Source organism: Ambystoma mexicanum, chromosome 6q (assembly GCF_040938575.1).
Source record: "Ambystoma mexicanum isolate Mex_15411 chromosome 6q, UKY_AmexF1_1, whole genome shotgun sequence".
NCBI lineage: Eukaryota > Metazoa > Chordata > Amphibia > Caudata > Ambystomatidae > Ambystoma > Ambystoma mexicanum.
Window position 1 is genome coordinate 1,409,287,660 of NC_090937.1, and position 24,228 is coordinate 1,409,311,887.

The 24,228-nt window shown below is 45.5% G+C and overlaps 1 protein-coding gene across 17 annotated transcripts in view; it reads right to left on the minus strand.

The window, feature by feature from the left end:
- LOC138516734 (alpha-adducin-like) overlaps positions 1–24,228 on the minus strand; it is a 1,748,171-nt gene that overhangs the window by 46,371 nt on the left and 1,677,572 nt on the right. For 7 of the 17 annotated variants that reach the window (XM_069632088.1, XM_069632087.1, XM_069632084.1 and 4 more), the window contains 2 exons: positions 16,710–17,084; positions 14,591–14,683 (listed from right to left, as the gene is read on the minus strand). In XM_069632088.1, coding sequence (XP_069488189.1) covers positions 14,591–14,683; positions 16,710–17,084 — 468 coding nt within the window. Of the gene's footprint in view, positions 1–13,675; positions 13,710–14,590; positions 14,684–16,709; positions 17,085–24,228 lie in introns of all 17 variants that reach the window. The other 10 variants (XM_069632098.1, XM_069632097.1, XM_069632095.1 and 7 more) reach the window with 5 other exon arrangements.

Genomic DNA, 24,228 nt, shown 5'->3' on the forward strand with positions numbered 1-24,228 from the left:
CTCCTCTAAATCATCCAGGTGTATAAAATCCACCCTCAGTCTTGGGTAGAGACATTTACTCGAAGCTTGGACCTGTTTTGGCTGTGAGATTGCTTACTTTCAATAAAAAAATCTTCATTTTCAAATGTAGCCTGGGGGAAGTGCCTAGTAATGGTTGTACTAGACTAGGTATAGGATGCATTTTCTCTTCCACTTCTTCCTCCCCCTCAAGTACTCTTCTTCTACGTGCAGGTCTTCCGTTGAGGAATCGGTCACAGATGGCTTTATAAGTTAAAGCAGCCCACAGTGGTGGTGTTGCAGATGAAAATGTACCTGGTTCTGTGGGTTTGGGATCAAGGGCATCTTGGTGGAGGTGTTCTTTCACGACTGCTCCGAAAAATAGGTTTTAATTGGTTCAGATGAGGTCGCAGGGACCTTGACGCTGTGACTATGTTTTGTCAGTTACATGTTTTTTCTTAACTCCCGCTTTTGTCTAAAGACTACTTAGCATGACATTTGGTGCCTTGCTCCCTGGTGCTTGTGTGCAATGTCTTGGAACGCTTTGGCACCTGTGTGAAGGTATGTAGTGTGTGCTCGGCATCTTGTGGTTGATCAGCGAAATGCTTTGATGGGACTTTCATTTAATCAGTCCATCTTTAGAAGTTGCCCTCGAACACATGGTGCCAAATTTGTGGTCAATTCCATTGGTGCTGTGATCTTCAGTCTCCGCTATTGGCTGCGAGAGAGCCCTAGACGGCCCATCATGTGGTCGCTCTCTACGGTCAGCCTGGACCAATGCTTTTCTCTATAATCATTGAGTTTTAGGTTGGAATTTTCAACACACTGGGCACTCATTCGGCTTAGTTTTGGGACAAGCATTTATTGCACGCTTTATGTGTATTGTGAGCCGAGAACATGGTATTACAGTCAAGATAAAACTTGAAGAGTATTCTCCATGGATGGAAATATACCCACGAAGGCCAGAGAAAGTGGCAGTGTTAGACAAGGAAGGCATTCATAGTTAATGCCCAGCCCCTGGGACTACTATGCATCGGGCACTGCTGGAGTTATCTGCAGTCCTCGGCTCAACTGCAAAAGTCCTGGTCAATCTGCGGCAGTAGTGTTGGCATAATGCTCGAAAGAAGGCATGGAGCGTCCTGTTTTGTCAAGTCTTTCCTGTTATTCCAGCGACCACACTAATGGCATAAAAGAAAATCTGAGTAGGTCTTTGTGTGGGGCATCCTGGATGTAAACATAGGGTAAGGGCAGTCTAACAGCTCTGCCCATGGCAATGCCCCTTTACTTTAGAAGTAAACAACTTTTAACTCTCACACCAACCACTAGATGACGGCCTATGTAAAGCATGTGAGTCTAAACAGATTAACAAGTTTCAGAACCACATTATATATATAAAAATATGTGGGGGGGCGTGGCCAGCTAGCCATGGAGTAGGACGTGCCTTGCAGGGCTGCTCCTGAGGATCCGACATTGATCCGGAATAACATGCTGGAAAAATGACCTGCATACTCTAAGAATAAAAGCAAAGGTGTCAGAACTGGTGGCCCATAAACTGCAAGAAGCAAAGAAGCTGATCGAAGTATCATAGAGAAAATGACCTTTGCAACATACGGCCATGTATATTTGCGGACAGGCAAGATGGCGGATGACAAAGGGGTTGCAGCCGCGACTGAGTAATAGACTGAGCAGTGCCGGGGAGACTAAAGAAGCGGACCGGCATTTGATATTTCGGTGGTGCCTTGCTCTCGTGCCCGTTCGCTCCCCATGTTGTGAACGGTGCTGCCTTGCAGAACGCAGCGCCTGGCGGGATGGGGACAGCTGCGGCACTTGGAGTGGTGCAGGGATGTCATTAAGGGGTTGCCAGAGGTCGCAACTACGACCCCTGAGGTCTCCCTTGCGACCTCAAAAAAAAAATGAAAAATACACTTTTTGTTTTGTAATGCAAGCTCCTGGGCTTTGGCATGCACCATGTGGCTCTTTACTTGAGTGGCTGGCTTTCTTGTTCAGGCCCCTTAAAAAAAAAGAAGAAAAATAAGAACAGGAGTGCCACAAGTCTAACACTTTTAGCACTGACCCTAAATAAGAAAGAATAGGAATACCAAATAATGTGTCTTTCTGGAAGTCTATACAATAATTGCTAGACTCATTAAATGTTTATTTCAGGCACACTGAAGGGGGTGAGTCACAGATTTAGTCTGTTCTTAAACGCCTAAACTCAGCCTTTCATCCTTCTGAGGTCTATAAATGAGTACCAACGCAGGTTGGGTGATATTAGGTGTACATTTTTTCTATATAAAGCGCTTAAGCATAAGTGCTATATAATAACACATCATTATCATTTGGCCTTGGATGTCTGCTTGCATTCAAAGTAATTTGGTAATATGGGCCTATACACACTGATCTTAACGGTACATATGGCGATCCATTCTTGTATGAAATGTACATTACATTATATTGATATCGTAACCATATTTTTTGTAGTGTACAATGCTATGTGATGCCACTTCCTGTTTTGTCAATGTGTGAAAGGTTGTGTTCCATCGCTTCCTGAGATATCACTTTGGGGAGGGGTCAAATGGCATCACTTCCTGTGATGCCACCAGGGGGGCTCAATGGTCATGTGACGTCACTTCCGCTACCCCTGGCATTTTGGTGAAATGACGTCCCTGGTGTGGTGAAGCGCGCCGTGTAACAGGCACGGTGGATGCGTGTAGCGGCACCCGCTACGAATTCGTTGTGGCTGCAGGCATCGATGCAATGCTTTAAGGGGCCGCGCATACAGTAGCAGGCGTGAATTGAAAGGACGGATACACTGTTGCACATTACGATCCCAAACGAACAATGGCAAAGGAGCCGCGCTGAGGGACGGTGTCAGCGCGGCTCACATGGAGAGGAAAGGCTGAGTAAATGACCGGAGTGCCCCATAAAAGTGCATACCGTCGGAACAGGTGCCCTGCGATACAGAATTACAGCACGAGAAGCTAGTGCAAGGTTGGGAAGGAAGGGAACATTTATGCATACGGCCGCATATACACGCAAAAGACAAGATGGCGGATAACAAAGGGTCTGCAGCAGCAACAGCATAGATGGCAGAGCTGTGCCTTGGAATGTGATCAATAGGCCTGGTTCCCAATACTTGTGCAGGGGTTTTGGCTTTGTCACTGCTCGCTCCCTACATGATGAGCAGCACAGGCTCACACCACGAAGTGCCTTGCTAAGGTGAGGCCACCTATGGGACTCGGACCGGCAGGTGGGCAGCGCAATAAATACAGTGCCGCGCTAACTGGCAGCTCGATACAACGGTGCTGGCGCCCCAGATAAGATTGGACCACCCCGAGTGGTCGCATAACTGCTGAAGGGGGAAAAATATGGTTATTGGCACTGCAACCCCGAACGAACAGGGACGAACGAGCCGCGCTGAGCGAGAGGGAACCGGCGCGGCTTGCGTGCAATATCACTGCCCATGAATGTATAAAAGGAAGTCCTGAACAAAGTTTCCCTCTCACCAATGTCAAGTGAATAAGCACACTATACAGATCAGTTGTTAATCAGAGTAAGGAACAAAATGGGGTGTAGGCACTAAAAGCCTGTCACGCAAAATATTGTGTTGAGAAATACGGATGCGGCGGCATCTTTGAAGAACTACACCCGATTTGCCCCGAGAAGACGATGGAAGACTGCACGGTCTGAATAGAGATATTTGGAGAAATGGGCTACTGACACGGTAGGCAGACCCTCGCTGAGGGGCTTTGATGGCACCAGATATAGCGGGAGGCCAAGAAGCAGTGGAGTGTTGCTGGAGGAGTGGAAGGTATATCCATTGCACCAGAGAACGAATGTGCAGGCCACTAATCGCCACCGTGGCCGAAACATTGTAAGCAGGGTTGAGTTAAAACGCTGATCGTATCAGAAACGTGGTAGGACGCAACCCATTTGAAGTATAACTCAATACATAGTAGTACGCGATGCAGCTCTCTGAAGATAACGCTGCCGGGCTCCTACAGTCCCTGTGGGTATACAGCAGAGCGGGCTAACAAAACTGGCACGTCACGACAGCACCAGAACTAGACGGACAGGCCAGACAGCACGATGGCGGCGAGAGGGCTAAACAACCCAAGATGGACTTATTTGCCAAGATCCAACAGACCCCCAGTGCATTGGCACAAGGCGCAATAGCTGCACTTGCGGAAAGCACCCAGACAAAAGAAAACCACCAGATCCTAACAGCTATAACGGAGTTGAAGTCCTCATGGGGAATAACAATGGCGGACCTGCAAACTGCATTGGAGGGCAAAATAGATGCAGTGGGAATAGAAGTTGCCCTACTGCTACAAGATGTCAGAACGCTTGCAGAAAGAACGAGTGGCTTGGAGAGTGCGGTGAAAACCAACACAAAAACCAGCGCAAGTAATACTAAGGAGGTTCACATTTTAAAGCAGCAGGTAGCTAACCTTGAGAACCGAGCGGAGGAAGCAGAAGGGAGGGCGAGACGCAACAACATTCGTGTGGTCGGCCTGCCGAAGGGGGAAGGAGGTCAGGACCCCACAGACTATGTGGAGAATATGATCCTGCAAGAGATAGGGGCCGACAAACTCTCGCAAGGATTTACTGTTGAGCGTAAGCACAGGGCCTTGATGAGGAAGCCGCAGCCTGGGGCTCCCCCCAGGCAATAATCGCAAAGATCCTGAACTATAAAGACAGAGAAAATTCTGGAGTACTTTCGTAAAGGAGGAACGATGGAAAGAGCGTCTGCGACCGTCACAGCGTATCCTGATTACACTATGCTAGTGCAGAGACAGCGTTACAGCTATGTGGCGGTCAAGAGGAGGCTGCGCACGGCTGGACTCAAATACATGTTATTGTATCCTGCGAAGCTCAAAGTCCTGCACAAAAGTAAAGCGTTTTTTTTTTACTCCCCGGAGGAAGCGGCAGCATGGTTGGATTTGCAGGGCTGTCCAGAGCGAGTAGGGGAGCAGGACCGTGAGAAGCACGATAAGTGATGGGGATTTCTATGTATGATGAAATGGTAAAGGGGGGGGAGGAGTCCCGAAAGAGACTGTGGTATAGATAACGAGGGAAGAGCAAAGACGGGTATCGTCGAAGCTATATTGGGACACCCTGAGACTTGTTGACCTTGATGGACTGGATAATAGAGCATAAAGTACACACGTAAACTGGGTAACATGGAGCGTGACGAATTTGAAGTAAACAGGAGCAGCAGGATGAAGGCACCCTAACCCTCAGAAGTAGTAGTAAGGTAGCCACTAGGGCGACTTCACCCTGTTGAGCCGCGAGTACAGGCAATTGCCAGAAAGGGCTAGATGCGGGGGTGCCTGAGATCCAGGGATGGAGCTGGGCAACAGTTGGGGAGGGTATTGTTGGGGCAGGGGAGGGAGGTGGGGTTGTTTGGTGTGTTTTTAGTTAAGGGGATGTTAAGTTGGGAAACAAGCCTATACGGAGAAGAAATAAACTTGAACATGGACTGCACGGATGGTAGGAGGAGGGGGATTCTAATAGGCCATGGGGGACCTTAAAATAATTACTTGGAACGTTAGGGGGCTCAATAGCTATCTAAAAAGGAACAAGGTTATGTTATACCTGCGCAGACAAAAGATAGACATAGCCCTGTTGCAAGAGACTCACTTGACGCTGGATAAGATGGAAATGATTGGGAAGAAATGGAAGGGAACTGTGGTGGGTGATCATATTCGGCCTATGCTAGGGGAGTACTTACCTGGGTGGCGCCACACGTCCCGTTTAAGCTGGTACAGACAATAGGTGAGACGGACGGGAGGATGGTCATAATGAGAGGATTGGTGGAAAATAAGGAGATAAGCATTGTAAATATGTATGCCCCGAAACAAAACAGCGGCATATTTTAGGACACTGTGCAACAACCTCAGCATGTGTGTGGTGAGTGCAGTGATTTGGGGAGGAGACTTTAATTGCGTACTAAACCCCAAGGTTGATGGATCGATGGGAAAATGGATAGGCCTTCCCCAGCCGCTAAAGCGTTGCAGACACTGCTGAATGATTTTGGGTTTGGAGACTTGTGGAGGACGCTACACCCCCATGAGAGGCAGTACTCGCATTATTCTGCCCCGCAGCAGTTACATACAAGGTTGGACTACATCTTTGTCACACCAGACATGCGGACGGAGATCGCACAAGCAGAATACAAAGCAAGGGTCCTTTCGGATCATTCGCCCCTGATCCTCGGATGGCTATATCGCCTCCCACCCCCCAAGAGCGAGGATTCCGACATGGCGCCTCAGAGCAGAGGCGCTGAGAGATCCCTTTTTTAGGGAGGATATGAGGGAGGAGATTGTTAACTACTTTGAGATGAATACTGGCAGTGTGGATTCGGCGGGCACATTGTGGGAAGCCTTTAAAGTTGTGATGAGAGGGGTAGCTATAGCAAAATCCAAGGATTGCAAGGAGGGATCATGGCTGACCTACGGGAAACAGAGGGTGAATTCGAAAGGGCAATGAGGGGAGAAAATAATACCATAGATGACACTGAACTGATACTTAGTCTGCAACAGAAATGTGCTGGGCACTGGGAAAGGCTGTGCAACCTTAATTATAAGAAATATGTAGAGACACAACATGCAAGTGGGGATAAACTAGGAAGGATCTTGGCATGGTTATATAAAAATGAAAACCCCAGACCCACGATTAGAACAATAACAAGGGAAGATGATAGTACAGTTGATACCCAAGAGGAAGTTAACCAGGAATTTGCAGACTATTACAGGCTATTATATAGAGATGATGGGGAGAGTAATAGTACGATGATATTGGAAACACTGGAGGATATAGGGCTGTCACAGATCAATGCTGAAGAAAGAGGAGCTGGATGCCCCAATTACTTTAGAAGCGCTAGAAGAGGTGGTGAGACAGCTGCCCACTAGCAAGACCCAAGAGGCTGATGGACTCCCAAGTGAATTCTATTAAGTATTTAAGGGAGAGGTGCCCCCCACTGTTAGATATGTTAAATGAGGCATATGAGCTAGGTAAACTGCCAGAGTCACTTAGAGAAGCAATCATAATACCGCTTCCCAAACCTAACAAGCCAGGGCATAGCTGTGGTTCATATAGACCCCTGTCAATGTTAAATCAAGATAGCAAAATACGAACGTCCGTTTTGGCGAACAGACTGAGGAGGGTTATTGTCAAATTAATACATCCTGACCAGACAGGTTATGTCCCTAATAGGAACATATCCAATAATCATAGACGACTCCGTCGAGTGATTGAGTATGGAAACGATAATGAAGGGAAATTGGCAATTGTGTCACTGGACGCAATAAAGGCCTTTGATTCGGTTAAATGGCCATGGCTGTTCGCGGCCTTGGCTGGCTACGGGGTGGGGCCTGGATAGCTAAGGTGGGCGAAAATGTTATATAGTGAACCGGTGGCCAGAGTTAAGACAGGAACAGTGATATCGGAAAGATGGCAACTTCGTAGGGTTACCAGACAAGGATGTCCTTGGTCCCCTATGCTTTATATATTGGCCCTGGAACCCGTAGCAATATACTTGAGGCACCAATATGATACGATAGGCATTGCTGTGGGAGGAGAACGGCATCTGGTCTCCCTATATGCGGCTGAGATGTTGTACCTGCGACACCCGGAGGAAAACCTCCAATATATATTGGCGGTTATGCAAAGATATGCGAGGCTGTCTGGCATAGCGGTGAACCCTCAGAAATCTAGCATGTTCCCATTGGGTGGGTATAAAGGGATCCCATTGAAACAGCTACCGGTGTTACAGATACCTTGGGAGGTTAGCACGTTTCGCTATCTGGGGATAGATATATACCACACAGTGGAGGAGGAGCATAGGTGCAACACGGAGGTAGCCATTAAGAAAATCGACAAATGCATGAGATTCTGGGTGAAGCTACCCTTGGCAATGATGGGACGTGGTACAATGTGAAGATGGTGGTCCTCCCTAGGCTCCTGCACTGTTTTGGTAATATACCACACTTGATACAAAAGAAGTTTTTTCACTAGATTGGACAGTATGTGCTGGGATTTCCTGTGGCATGGTACGCGGAACAGAGTGGCCCTCTGGAAGCTACAGAATTTCTATGAGAAAGGGGGTATAAAACTGCCTAATTATGAAGTCTATTACATAGCTAGCCAACTGCAGTATGTTGCTAAATGGCTCTCAGAGGAGGTGACCTCTGAGTCCAGGTTGTTCGGACACGATTGTGCCCCATTTTACTTACGAGAGATTGTGTGGGTGCCCAAGGCGGAAATGGAGGGGCGCCCAAAGATGATGGTACTTGGGTGGAAGATGTGACGCAGGGCGTGCCAGATGATGGAGAACCCATTCCCGTGTTCCCTGCATGTACCGTTAATTGCTTTTCTACACCTGTCAGTGCAACTAAGGATGATAATTAGAAACCACTGGAAACCGGTTGAGATTGCCATAATGGAAGATATTTGGAGAGAGGGGACTATCGTGGAATTTGAGGTGTTGGGGGAGGAAAAAGGGCTGAATACAGGCCAGTATATCATGTACCACAGAATGGTGCAGAAAATTAAGGGAACATGGCCCGAAATGGTACTGGAGGAAGAGCCAGATGCTGCCATAGATACAATATATGACATAGTAGAGGGGGGACACGAAATATCCAGAATATACGAGATGATGTCTAAAGTAGGAAAGGAGGTAATACAATTGAGACAAGACTGGGAAGCGGAAGTGGGAACCCTGATGGATGATGGGATGTGGGAGCGAGCTCAAGAATATCATAAAAAGGTGTCCAGGAATGCAAGACTACGGCAGATGCAACTGTATGTTACGCACAGGGCGTATATGACACCCCAGAGGATAGCTAGGTTAAAAAATGCAGGAAGACAAGCATGTCCTAAGTGTGATGAAGAGAATGCGGGCATGGTGCATATGTTTTGGTCATGCCTGGTTATTGAGCGCTTCTGGGGCGAAGTGGCACACATACTAGCAGAAAGAGGGGTTAAGATTGAGGTAGATACAGTGTGGGCCTGCTTGTTGGGGGGGTTTCCTAGACCGCGGAAACTCAAGCATGTGAGCTAACTAAAAGACCTGGCATATGCGCTTGCTAAGACGAGAATTGCGATAGGGTGGAAGACATGTCACAAACCAAGACTAGAGGTATGGTGGAAGGATTTGTAGAAATGGGCGGAGGCAGAAACCAAGGTATGGCAAGAAGCGAGCAGTGCCGGGAGGGAGGAGGAGGAGACAGACCGACCCTGATGGCCTGGAAGTTATTAGTAGCAGAGTTGTTTGGGTCAATGCAAGACCCAGCAAAACCAACAGAAGGAGATATCCTACCACAAGATGCAGGAATAGAAAGTGAGAAGTAATAGGCTTGAAACGGGGGGTGGGATAAGGGGAGCAGTGAACATGATTAAACGATGTATAATTGAAATGTTATAATGTACACTGCAAGTTTGGTTTGTATTGTTTGTTTGAATAAACTAAAAATGTTTTTAAAAAAATGAAAAAGAAAATATAAAAATATATTTATTACTTGCATATTGGCACTTCTGTGTCAAGTATTTAGTTAAACGTATGGCTAAGTCTTAGAGTTGTTGGTGCTCAACCTTACTACTGTATGTGCTCCAACTAAAGTTCCACTCTATGTTTTGCACTACCAGCGTGCTGCACTATTTTGGGTTTGATCATGTGTTACTAATGATATAGTTTGTGTTGAGTTAAATAAGGATGATATTGTAAATTGGAAGCATGCATGGTGGAATATAGCTACTGGATTTCTCCGACACATTCATTTTCGAGACTTTCTAACTCTTGAGAATGCAAGAGTGCTTCCATGCACACACAAGTTTCCCCCTGCTAGCTGTGGAGAAGCTTGCAGAGGCGTCGTGACAGGGGTCATTTTATGGTAGTATTGTAAACATTTAACCAATGTTTTGTGCATGAGCATGGTGGTGCTCCTGCATTCCCTATGTTTTGTGCTACTTCATCGGTTCCATCTTTGGTCACTGTCGGGGCTCCCCTTTTTTTACTGGTATTTAGTGAGGTCTACTTATGCAGCAGGTCAGTGCTGCACACTTTCTCCTGGCCCGGTCCTAAGGCAGGAGATGCTTCTGCTCGATTTTGTTCTGTTGCTAGGCAGGGTGCCTCTTGTGTTTTAGTGTCTGCTTGTAATCATTTGCATCAACTTGCCTGCTGTAAAAGGTAATACTAGACAATGCTGTGTGACGATACTAGATAGCAGTGAATGCACTATTTTTCACTGTAACTGCGAGGATGGGTGGTTACACCTGTCTGTATGTATATGTGTGAGTGACAAGCTTGTATGAATAGAAAAGATTATGAAATTTGGATGTATGTGTTTTTTCTCAAAAGTATTTTCTCAATTCAAAATGTTTAACCACAGAACACTACAAAGCCTTTGAGTCGACAGCAAAACCCTTACACCATGTCATGATACTGTGCCCTGCCTCCCTCCCCGCCTGCACTCCTAATCAACATTTTAATACCCAGAGGAACGTGGCTTGTCAAGACTAGTATTACTACAAAATCCCATCAGCTCGACTTCATTTTCACAAAATATTCATTGAAGAAACATCTTTATCTAAATCATACAAATTGAGGGCCCTTAACCTTTGCGGGAATGTATTTATTCTGTAATTAGATAGTATTGCCTACAACTTGGCCCACCAAGTTTGGATGACAGGAGGATCTCTCCTCTTCCAATGTGCAGCTATCACTAGCTTGGCCGTTAGGAACATAGTTGTAATTACTCTCCCAACCTTAAAGAGAACAGCAGATAAGTGCCCTTTAAAAAGGTATATCCAACAGCACCACCTCTGGGTAAAATGAGAAAACCCATTATGCCACCTGCGCTGAAAACGCCATGATCTCGTCCCAGAAAGGTCTGATCTCTGGACAATCTCACCAAATATACCAAATATGGAAGAGTGCACCCCTTTCCCTGCATTCCCTCCAACATTCCTCTGAGACATCTATTAGTTTTCTGCATCCGGGTAGGCATCGGGTACCACCTTTAGGATATCCTATATACCGTTTCTCCAAGTTGACCCAGCGATGAGGCGATCTTATTACGTTCCATATGGTGGACCGTTCCATCCTCATGAATCTCTCTCCCAAACTCCTTAGCCTATGTTTTCATGTACGTCCACCACACCCATAGTCTAGCTACCAGGAGTATCATATATATTTGATATGAGACCTGTGGCCACTGGTGAGGTTGCCATAATCTTTTCAGATGAAGTCAATTTCCTCGAGGCGGGCTCTCTAATGTCTTTATTCATCACCCAGTGCCTAACCTGATTGTACTAAAAACGGTCCACTTCCCCCAAGTGAAACTTGTGCTTGCATTCCGGAAGTGATTTCACCTGAGTTACTAAACATGTCCGCAGTGCACCATCCTTTATTTTGTCTCCACTCGGGGAATGACCCTGGTGAGATCGCCGAGGAAAAATCGGGGTCATCATTTATAGTCGTAAATGGCGATAGAAACACTGCCAGATGAGTATCGTTGACCTCATCCCATGCCTCCAGTGTTGCTCTGGTTACAGGATTAATATATAGCAAATTTGGCCTATGGTGTTTAGGCAACCATAGGGCCCACCATCATTGACAGTTGGATTGACATCAGTGGATGGATGTTCTGGTGATCTATTTTATAAACGTGCACTTGCTATACCCGAAGGGCACGTACTTGACTACGACTTATGTGCTGTGAAGAACCTTCATTTTAACTGCATGTCCAATGGTTCTTGATATACTGGCCATACATCACAGCACAGAAAGAATAAGGCCCAACTGGATGACTTCAGGTTGTCTGGATTGAATGCCTCATGGTATCCGATCAATAGATATATTGTCTTGTAGGAAATTACTGGTTATAACAAGGACTTCAAAAGAACAAGTGAACGAGGAGCTCTGCATCACAGTGACTACACACTTTGACTCAGCACTTTAAGATTTTTATCACTCTCCCTGTTTTACCATAAGCAGTTTTTGGAGGCAGAAGGGTGTTTTTTGAGGGACCTTATACTTGGCGATCACAGGCTCTAGACTTATTAAGGGACATAAAATTGCCATATTTGAGAATGCTCAGTTTCACAGATGTAGTAGTAGCCAAACAGACTACCCATCTCTAGATCTACTGGTCCCTCAAAGGTTAATTGGTCAAAGTCATGCTGACATTGCCAGGAGAGATGGCTGTTGGCCAAGGGACTAGCTGGGGTCTAGTATACTCCAGGGGCACAGGTATTAGTACCCCTCCACTGTACTAGAAACAAAGTACACAGACCTTGCAATTGTGCCTATGCGGGGCGGGGGGCTCATTAGTACTATCTAGCAAAAAATAAGTCTAGCATTTCCTGGTTTGCTAGAACATTTAAATCTGATTTAGGGAAGGCATCACACTATCTTAACAAAACATTTGACAACATGACAGGAAGGAGGACATGGATTACTAAGTGAGATGTGCAGATAGACCAGAGTCAGGCTTTTGTGGCCAAGATCAGCTTTTGAGTTGACTGCATAGCAAACATATACTACCATAGTAAGTGCCCCCTCACACATCCTGTCCCACTCCCAACTGCCATGATATTGTATGCTCTTTTGTTACCTGGAAGATAAAGGCAGTGCCAAACACCATGGTGGAAAGGTGGTGCAACTCTGTGGCTGACTCACTTTCTCACTTTTCTCACTTTCTGTTCGTCTTTTTTCATGTCTCTGGGTGAATGTTATTTCGAGTTTATGATTTATTTTTATACATTATTTACAGCTATAACCCTGTTAATTCAGGGGAACTATAATAAGAAAAGAGCACATGGGTATTTTCCTTCCTCAGCTGCAGGTTGCTAGCCAAGATCCCCAATTCCTGGAATCCATGTCAGGAGAGGAGAGGAGAGGAGACAAATTACTCACTTCTGATCCTGACTATATCCTAGGATAGCCTATGAAGGCCTTAAAAACTAGGCATACAGTCTTTAATTGTATGCTGAACCCAGTTATTGTCCAGCATCATATCCACTTTCATATTAACTATTTCACAATGTCACCCGACAAAAATAATTGAAGACACTGAGTGCATGCACAAATGACAAAGGAAAAACAAGGGATCTGGCAAAGGAAGCTGGATAAATGTATGCCAAATCCTGCAAATATAGGCGTAGTAAATCTGTGAGATATACTAACATTGTACTTTTGACTGCTGGGTTTGTAATACTTCCAGGAGGAAGAGGGATTACATTCAAGTATAGACCGGTCTAAAAAAAACAATCAGATGATGGGTTTATTACTGTAGCAATCAATGGGCAAGGCAAGATTAACTAGGTGCGAATACAGAATGAGGGAAATGCAATGCCAAAGCTTTACTATATAAAAAGCGTTTCTCTGACCAAAAGTATATTCCCACTAGTTAATTCTGTCCATTTCGTGCACCCAATGAGATATATTGGAGTGCACTTAAAACATTTGCTTTTTCTATAAAAACTAACATCACAGATAAATGCTGCACCTAAAATTGAAGGAAGTTAACTAAAAATTAGTGTGTCACAGAATGGGAAAACAAAGGCAGTTTTAAAACAAAGGAAGGAAAAACACAAAGGATGCAGAGAATGAAGCAAAGCACACAAAATTCTGGAAAAGAAGCAGAAACAGAGAGAATGGGATGGTACTTACTATGGCAACATGTATTCTTTAGCATATCCATCTCCTGTTTGTACGGCAGCCACAAGAAGAAAAAAGCACAAGGAGAAAAATCTATGCATTCATCACAGCCTTTGTTAAATAAAATGAATGGCCGAGACCACTCTCGAGAGGACAAGGAAATGAGATGAAGTGAATGGAAGACTTTATAAAGACCAGTAGCTCTTTTAATACAGGGGAAACAGGCACATAAACAATACTTAGATTACACCGGCTGAGCCGACTGGAGCAGAATATCTCCAGCTTCTGGTTCATAGACTATGAAATTATGGCGACTAAAAAGAAGCAGCAATTCCACTAAAAACAATTTTAGAATTTACAATATTACCGTCCATTCAGTAAGTTAAGTAAATTGTATTTAACTAACCCCAAATCACACAGAAGAGTCCCCGAAAGGTGTAATCCAAAACAATATTCAAGAATTGTGCAATAGCATACTATTATAAATGTACTGTTGATGCAGATTTCTACTAAGGCCATACAGAACTTAATTACCAGGGCATATTTAAGTATTGCTGAATAATGCTTTTGTGAAGTGCACCTGCATAGGACCAGCAAGACTATGCATGCATGCATCCAGCAAACCATCTGCTTTTGAGCAGATGTTAGCACTGTAGAGGCTCTACTCCGATAACATGGTGCACACTTGTGTTAAAACAGAGTGTTGCTGCAGAGGCACAGTTTACTCGGTAACCAGCCATATCTGAGCTAGTATGCACATTTCTTTATTATTGTTTACATTTACCACAGTAACATTGGATTCATTTTCACTGTGGCTTTTAACATCTAAAAGAGCATTCTTCTTTGGCCATTTGCATATGGGCTGTATTATGTCATGCATTAAACAGTGCAGCAGGCTCATTATTATCTACTGCAATGACGACATACCTTCTTCTTGCTTAATAGGTGTACTCGGAGGAGTGCGAGTTAAATTGTGATCAGGTGGACTCTTTTCCTTAGGTTGCTCTTCCAAATGATCTACTAAAGGTTTTAATAAGAGAAGACAAAGTATAAGGTTCCTGAAGATGCTATTTAACACATCATACAGAGAGAAAAGCAAATAATTGAAAAAAAACATCTCATTAGCGGAGGGCTAGCTGAATATCTATACTATGATCAATTCTAATCAGAGAGGGACTTTACTGGGTGTACGGTGGTGTTAAGGCTGTATCATAACACTGTCACTGAATGAAAAAATTGACATTTTGACCCCAACTGAAAGAGACACACAAACATACAGAGCAAAGACTGCTCAGGAGCAGCACCAGAGGCAGTGCACTTGAAACCTTAATCACAATAAAAACGAATAGTCACTTTGTGTTCTGTAAAACAGTGGCTACATGATCTGAAAACAGTAGTCTGAAAGTGTCAATGCATGTAAATGGACATCTACTCCACTTTCTAATCCCGTCCCTGTATGAACAGAACATTAGTCTAATTTTAAACATATTCTCTACTACTCTCTCAAAGCTCAAATGCATCACGCCCGGGGCACCACCATAGGAAGATGTAAAGGCACATGGTATTCTGCTTCTTGTTGCTGTCAGTATAACAATGCACAGCTGTATATATGGGAAGTTACTTCCATCTAGAACATTTATAGACTAAAATTGGGAAATTGAACACTGACACTAAACAAATTATCTGAATTTGTCCCAATGAATGAATTGCATTAAAGGAATTCTCCATTGAGAAGAGTCATGTTCCTCCAAATATAAAAGCAAAGAACATGGTATTCAAGTTTGATTTTGCAAATACCCCTTGGCCAAGGAGAACCATCAATTAGTAATTTCACAATAAAAAACAAAATATTAAAATATGCTTAATTTTGCTTCATAGATCAAGAATACTATGTCTGCCTAGTTAACGCAAGGGATAGAGAAGCGTATTTATTATCCAGGGATTAGGATAAACAGGACAGAAGTTGGTTGTCCATTTGTTCCAAACCGGCAGCAGTCTCATTTAATTATACCGATATTAGGTAATGGAATTCCTATTTAGTACCCCACCAAACAAGAAGCATCCAAGCACTCGTGACTATGACTTGCAGCCTCAGAGGATAAAGTGATACATTCTGTTCATACCCTTCCCCACAACCTCACTCTAGAATTATGTACACAATGATTCTGCAGGGCAAGTAGTTGGATTTCAGACGCACTCTTTTTATGGGCGGTAAAAGACTGTTTTAATTAGATGTGTTGTTGGCGTAAACAAGAGTTGATAGATCAATTGATTCAAAAGTATAGGTAGCAGATATGGATTGGCAAGTTTATTTAAGCCTCAAAGAGCCATAAATACATTTTAGTAAAAGGAGGTTAAGAACGTTCTCCCTGTCATGTTCCCTCTCAACATCAGATTTACAGATGAAGAGGGGTTTAGCATCTAGCAACAGAGTTGGTGTTAGCTCTGCCTACGCCCAGCAACCTGCCCCAAAATCATTACTTTGGATAGTGCTTAAAAGGTGGGTATAGGGCGGTGGTAGCTACGCTACCACCTCAAGACTGGTGGAAGCATTTGCTCCCTGAACCGCTTGCACCTGACCAGATTTTGTGTGTGTGTGTGTCTTTATAGTAAATGTACTCATTTTCTGTAAAAGCTTGATTAGAAACAGTCAATTTTGGCCAATCAATTAAAGCAATGTATACCAAGTGTAAAATCTCATTGTTGGAAAAATAAAAATACTGGTTTGTGTTGATTGTAGATGTTAATATAATCAAATAAAGACATTACAAAACATTGCATCACATTAGTATATCACACTGAATTTAAAGAAAGAGAAAGGAAGTAGGAACCTCCTACATGTCACAGAAAAGAAAATCAAAACAAATCACAAACCAATAATCACCAACCAATGAAAGTGGCACCAATCAGATTATATACAGGCATCATCTGCCAAGAAGTTAATCAAATCTGGAAGCGTTTTGAGATCTTGAAAGGTATTGAAGAATTGGAGTTAAAAGAAGGGGTGATCCACCAATTGAAAGAGTGTTAGAACAAGCAATGGTACCTGAAGTCTTAGAAAACAAGTCGGAGTTGGAGCTAAGTGCCTTGATGACTGCAGAATGAAAATCCGTGTGTTGGGACCGTTCATTTCCATCTCCACGGTAATAGCTTATGTCGGCAGCTTGATGGGATGGCTGCTCATCAGGAACGACAAAGTCCTTGTGAATAGTTAATGGCTTTGATCCGTTGGAGTCCTCCAGACATATCACGCCTGCCTTCAGTTCTTGTGATAATTTCAATTCACCTGTCAAGTATGGCTTTTTCCCCCTGGTATCAGCAGCATCTTGAAACTCGAAGCACTGACACTCCGATAAAATGCTTGTGTTTCCATCCAAAGACTCTCTCAACACATTTGTTTCTCCCAGTTTTGACAAATGGTCTAAGTAGGATGTAGCAATGTTATAGGAAGATAAAGCTGCATGCAATCGCACCAATACTTTCAATCTGAATACACAAATGCTTGATAATAGTTCAAGGCAATCAGATTTAACTCGTAATGTATTCACAGAGGATAATATGTAGTTATTGCTTAAGTAGGAGATCAACTTTAATGCAATTATATTGTAATTGTTTGTGTACTTCAGTACCTTTCTAATTATCCTTTTCTTTGCAATAACGAAGCATATTTTATATGTTAAATGTGTTCTTATAAAACATTTCATCATAATTAAAGTTACTCACTGTAGTGACTAGAGTACTTCTAGTCTCCTTTCCTCCATCCTTGTGGGCGTCCCCATGTTGGCAGCAACCGGAACCTTTGGCAGCAAGAAATTGAGGTTTCCCTTTAAAATGTAGTACAGCGCGTAGGGATCGCGGCCTCGGGTGTGGGAACGCCCCGCCCTCCGTCGAGTCCCCTTTTCACACATTGGACGCTTAAATATCTGGCTAAACGGGATATATTAACCCTTGCATACAAGCGGGGGAAGGTGGGTGAAACTTCTGGAGGAAAGGGGACTATGGACTAGGAGTACTCTAGTCACTACAGTGAGTAACTTTAATTACTCGTACGTCCCATCCCCTTTCCTACATCCTTGTGGGTGATTCCCCCGAACAAGACCATAGGGTGGAGCTGTGACAACCTGCCTCATATCTTAGTACGAAGCAAAAAGGTTCTTCAAAACCGCCTGACCGAATTCTGCATCGTGCCTGGAGCTGGTCTCCAAGTAATAATGCTTACAGAAGGCCGACGGAGTGGCTCAAGTAGCAGCCTTACTGATGACATCTCAAGAAGCATGTCTCTGAAATGCAATGGCTGTAGCCTTAGCTCTGACTGCCTGGAAATGAACCCGCCCCACCGCACCCTCACAGAACCGCTTGCCCATGGCTGTTTATGCCTCAAAATTGCCTGAAATATCCAATGGGCCATGGGAGCCTTGGCAGCCTGAAAGCCAAGGGAAGGAGCTCTCAAAAGTGACAACACAGTGCCTCTGACTTCCTGAAGGACTTAGTCTGGGAGAGGTAAAACCTGAGGACCCTCTTGCGGTCCAGGGAATGTAGGGCCCTCTGTGCCTCCGACTGCGAGTTTGGCAAGAACACCGGCAGGCAGATCTCTTAAATCAGATGAAATGGAGAGACCACCTTGGGCAAGAGGTTTGGGCGAGTGTACCCAAGATCTTGTTGTGGAATGTGGTGAAGGGCTTGCACAAAGATAAAGCCAGCAGCTCACTGATCCTGTGCGCAGCGGTGAGGGCTACCAGCAAAACTGTTTTTAGCGTTACCAGCCGAATGGACTGAGGCCATCAGCTCGAAAGGCTTACACTGCAAAGCTGCAAGAACCGCATTGAGGTCCCAGACCGTATGCTGCCTATGCACCGGATTAAAAAGCCTAGACAACCCCTTGAGGTGGGCCTTAACCACTGTGTTGGCTGTTGAAACAAGCTCAGGGGAATTCTTGTAAGCCCCAATAGACGCCAAATAAGTGTGGCAAGTATCCACCTGAATTCCATAACGAGCACGGTGTGCCGAAAAAGGCAGTACATCATCCAGAGGACAGACAACAGGATCCCGACCCTTGTCACAAGCCCAATGGCAGAACCTAGTTTGTTTGCTCTTATACTGGAACCTGGCCTGTTGAATGATGTCCCAGTTGTCATCTGAACATTGAGAATGCTGAAGCCTTAGCTGGTCAGAAAACAGGCCACCAGATCCAACCTGGCTGGTTCCAGATGTACCACCGCCCCACCCTGCTGTGTCAGGAAGCCCCTGTTGGGGATCGAGGTGGGCAGGACCTTGGGAGCACAACTGCAGCAAATCCGAAAACCAGGCACTCTAATGCCAGTGGCTGGCAATCAGGATGAGGCGGCAGTCTACTGAAGCCCGGAACTTGCAGAGAGTCTGCTGGAGCAGAGGGGGGAGGAAAGGAGTGCATAACACCTGCGGCCGTGCAAACAGATCTGGAAGGCGTCCCCCAGATAACCCGACCTTCCCCCAAAACAAACAGGGGGCACTTGGAATTTAGAGGAGATGCAAATAAAGTCCAGGCCCACGAACCACCAACACTGGAACAGGTGCAACAAGGAGTCAGTGTGCAACACCCGCTTGTAGGTGTTGAACCTCAAGCGGCTTAGTTGGTCCACTCCTGCATTGCTGTCCCCCAGGAGGTGGACTGCTGAAATCCAAACCCCCTCGGTCAGGGCCCATTCCCAGATCGATACTGCTGTAATAAACTCATGGTGGCAACAGCAAAGAGTCACAAGTGATCACAGTTCAAGGGTGTTTATTAAACCATATAGGTGTTTGGAAAAACACCTAATCTGAACCTAAATCTAAGATGGGAGCAAGCTATGACCATCAAATAATAAGAAGGCAGTCCTAGCGGCGTCTTGTCAAATAAAAGGGCCTATACTAAAAAAAGACTATTGCCAATCCTTACAACTTAATACAAAAAGAGTGTTGGGTAAGGTTCACAAGAAAGAAAGAAGTGTTCACAAATGATAAGTCAGGATGTGGTAGTTGGGGGTCTCCCTTCCCTACGTTTTGAGCACGGGACAAGGTGGGACTCTGAAGCACAGCACACTCGCAAGCTTTCCCAGCACAGGACTACAGTTCTTTTCCCTGGTATCAGGATCTTTAGTGGTTAAGTCTCTTTTCTCCAAAAAGGTCTTTTGCCTCAGAGGACCCGATGTGTTAAAAATAACAAAACAAAAGGTTTCTTTCTGCATGTACGTGGGTGAATATTTTTCACCCCTGTATCCCCCTCTTCCGGGCTCAGATCCACAGAAGTTCCTAGCGATACCAGGACCTTAGGTGGTGAAGTCTCTTACTTCCGAGGGTCTGATATGTTCAAAATAACAAAAGTTTCTTTCTGATTGCACATTGGGTGATGATTCTTCAATCATATATACCCCCTCTACCGGGCTCAGACCCTTTTCGAATGTTAGCCTCCTTCCGTCGAATTCACTATGGCTTTTATTCCGAAAGATTTCAACTGTTGCATTCACAAGCCATCATGTCTTTTTAACCAATACTCTGTGGACCTCCCTCCGTCGAGTTCGCTCGTGTCCACCCAATGTTCATTGGGGCATCATACTTCATGTCGTTCTGTAGGCATCCCTTCGTCAGGTTCAAGTTTGCCAGCCACACAGTTTTTTACTTTCTCATTATGCAGGATTCACTTCCCATAGCTTTACAATTATGTGCCGGTCAAAGACTTTCGACTGTACTGGGGTTTTTGCTAGACCCCTGTATGACCACTTTGACCTTTTCCTTGCGTCTCTCCTAAGGCCTTCTTTTATCGGTAGTTTCAACAATTCCACGTGGTGTCAGACCCCTCTGCAGCTGGTTTTCCCCTGAGTAGTTAAGAGTTCTTTGATTTTCCCTTATTTTGCTATTTGCAACTTTCGTTCAATGTTAATGTTAAAGGATATTTGTAACACACACTACCACCACCGACGCTCTGGCAGCTCTGAAAAGGGAGGGGGGTGAGTTAGTGGGAATAAGCAGGAAAAGTGCAAGAGAGCAGTGATGTGCCGTTGGCAACCTCAGCCCGGTTAACACCGTTTGCTGGGCTTGGGGTGTTTTCCGATTGGTATCTGGCATGTGCTGTTGTGCGAGTCTGTATGTGGTTTGTTTTTTTGTTGTGGTGTAGTGAAGTTTGTGTGGTTTGTTGTGCTACAGAGTTGTGGTTGTGTTTGGTTAGAGTTTGAGAGGTGTATGCAGGAGTGAAATTGTTAGTGGGTTGGCTATTGACATCGATGTCTAGAAGTGATAAGCTAAATTTCCACGTTCTTTCTTGGCGTGACGCATGAATATCTCTGCACTTCTATCTAGATCCGGCACCGGCCGACATTCACAATCCCTTCCATATACGACGCCCACCAATATTCACAACTGTGGCCAAATTTAGCCCCTGCCCACCTTTGAGAAAAAACCTGTCTATATGTGAGGCAAGCTAGTGTTTGCGATTCCATCCAAATCTGGCCTTGATGGCATTCTCAGTGCAAACCAGATGCGGCATCGGTCACCAACTGCTCCGCTATCCAGATATGGCAATGGTCGTCATTCACAATCCCATCTAGTCGTTCATGCAGGCTGTCGTTCAAAATCCCAACCAAGCGGGGCACATGCCAACACTCGCAACTATGTCCAACTGTGGCATCTGCCATCATTCACAACATCCGTCCGCATGTGGCAACTGCCAACATTCACAACTCCAAGCAAGTATGGCACTTGGTAGAGTTCATGGAGTGGGTGAGTTTGTTTGCCGTTTGTTCTCATGAGGTTGTCGCTTTTGTCCTATTTCACCTTGCATCTTTCTTGTTATTGTAGGAGTTTCCTTTGGTCGGTTCTGGGTGTTTGTGCCTTCCTAAATTCCGTCGACCTGTTCTTTTGTTTCCTATTTGATGGTTTACTTGTTTCAATTTGATTCTGCAGTGTTGAAGAGCCAGGTTTTTAGAAGTTTACTGAATTTTAGGTGGTCTTTAGTGTTTTATTTCTTTTGGGATGTTGTTCCAGGTTTTTGCATCCAGGTGGGAGAAAGAGGAGCCCCCTCATTTTTTCTTGACATATGGTTTTGGTTCCAGGCGGATTTCATTGCTTGATCTGAGGAGTCTCGATGGCTTGTAGATTATTTTCTTTTGTAGGAATTCAGCTCCCTGTCTGCTGGCTGCCCTCTGTGTTATGCACATTGTTTTGAAGGTGATGCGATGTTTGTCTGGGAGCCAATATAGTGTTTTTAGTCATTTGATCTCTTCTGGATAGTTTGAGGAGTCGTCTGGCTGCTGCATTTTGGATGCATTGTAGTTTCTTCCGGAGGTATTCTGGCATCCTGAGGTAGAGGCTGTTTGCGTAAGCTATTCTTGACATGATGAGTGCGACGATTGTGAGTGTTTTGTGGGTGAAGGAGAGGAAAGGTAAGATTCTTCTTGTGTGAAGAAGGAAGAAGCATTTCTAAATTATTGCGTTTGTGTTTCTAAGGTTAGGGTGTTGTCCATCAGGACTCCCAGATTTTTTATTACCTTAGATGGAGTGGGCGCGTTTCCCATTTCCGTTGGCCAGGTAATGTAGGTGTTGTTCTCTTGGTTTTTGGATATAATCAGGATTGCTGTAGTTCCTGGGTTGATTTTCAATTTGTTGGCGTTCATCCAGTGAGAGACTTCTTTTAGACACTCAATTAGGGTTGAGTGATCGGCTTGAGTGTGTTCGATTTTGTAGATGATTTGAGTGTCGTCTGCGTAGTTGTACCATGTAATTTTGTATTTTGTGAAGATTCGGATTACTGGAGTCTGGTAGATGTTGAAGTATAGTGGTGCTAGTGAGGATCCCTGTGGTACTCCACAGTCGTTAACTCGTGGAGTAGATTTGAAGGGTTTTACCCATACAGTTTCTGTCTGCTAGGAATGATGTAATCCACAGTAATGCCACGTCCGTTATACCCATGTCTTCCAATATTTTGGTTAGGGTGTCATGGCTGAGCAGAATCAGAGGTGAGGTTGTGTTGGAATCTGCGATTGTTTTTAGGTCGTCCCAGATGGATAGTAGTGCCGATTCTGTTCCTCTTGCGGGTCTGAAACCAACTTGTGCTTGGTCTAGCAAGTGGTGTTTTTCTACATGTTCTTGGGTTAATTTGTATACGTGATAAACCTTTAAAAAAAGAAAATTCTTTCCCGGTTACTTCACATGTCATAATACAATCCCACACCCTCACGCATTAAGTTCCTTAGTTATGTCAGCCGTCCTCGTAGGTCTACTAAGGCTGTGTTGATTGCGATGCAGATGTGGGATTTGCTTCAGCTAAGCACTTTTTAAAATCCTTCAAAAACATTACCAAGAGAGCCACCAGTGGGCGCCGTGATGTGCTGACGCTCCTCAGTCAGTCTCCACATTTGGGTGCCTAAAATAGGGATTTACCCCCCCCCCCCCCCAACATGCAGCAATTGAAGTCTTGACCCCCGCCGTGAGTTGCTGAAACCCACGAGCACCTGTTGTGTGTTTTTCCGATACCCGGAGCTGCCGTCATTCCTGAGCGCGGACCTTCTGTGTTGGTGAGCGGGGCCTGGGAGGTGACTGTTCCCGCCGAGGAGCTCCGTGACGCGCTCCCCAGTGGGCGGCGGGGGAGGGGCAGTCGTTGCACGGACGGCTGTTGCTCTGGTGCGCAGGCCCTTTTCAGTAGACGTGTGTTGGCGCCCCAGGACGAGGGGAGGGGGCCGGCGGAGGATACCGTATTAGCCCACCTTCATCAAGGAGATGTTGGCGAGGGAGAGCGAGCTGGACACTTGGGTGCTCCCCCACTGTGTGCTTTCCAGGAAGAGTGCAGGAGGTGATGTCCGCCTAGTGGGGGCGGAGGTGGATGTGTCTGGGGGGCCCTGCTTGTCAGTGGATCGGGGGCCGCAGGTGGTCTCCTGCTCTCCTGTTGGCCGCCAACGGCTTTCAATGCGGCAGTGAAGATACGGGTCTCGGGGTGAGTTGGTGCCCCATCCCGCGGTAGTGCTGTCCAGGAGTTTAGGGCTTTGTGGACTGGCGCCTAGGAGTCCCCTACAGTGATGGCGGAGGTCTGGTGAGAGCTCTCGGATGGTGGGCCTGCCCCTGGAATTTGGTTTGCTAGACAGCCAGGCGAGGAGTTTCTTCGGGATCCCTGGTTCCCCCCCTCTGCTTGAGGTGATACGGCGGGGATCTCCTCCGGGGCCCGACGACGCCTGTCTCTGCTAGCCCCGGTTGTCCCCCTGTCTCAGCTAGGGTGGGGTCTGGCCCGGGTGCTGCAGAGGCAGTTCCTGGAGCACTGGTGTTGGGTTCGGGCGGGGGGTCTACCGCAGTGATTGCCTGGGGATCTGCCTGGCGGTGTGGCCTCTTGTGCCTGGCCACCCATCCGCTGCTAGGGAGGCTACTGCTTTTCATTACCTTCTCCCCACTGCTAATGGACTGGTCTCAATCATTGCGGAGGTTCCAGCGCTCCCCCGATCTCAGCATGGATAAGAGCGACTCTAGACCTGCCTCCCCGTCGGAAACCAAGGATGAGTCAGAATATGGCTGCTCTATTGGAGGAGATAAGAGGCTTCAGAGCGGACATTAGCAAGAGACTTGACTCC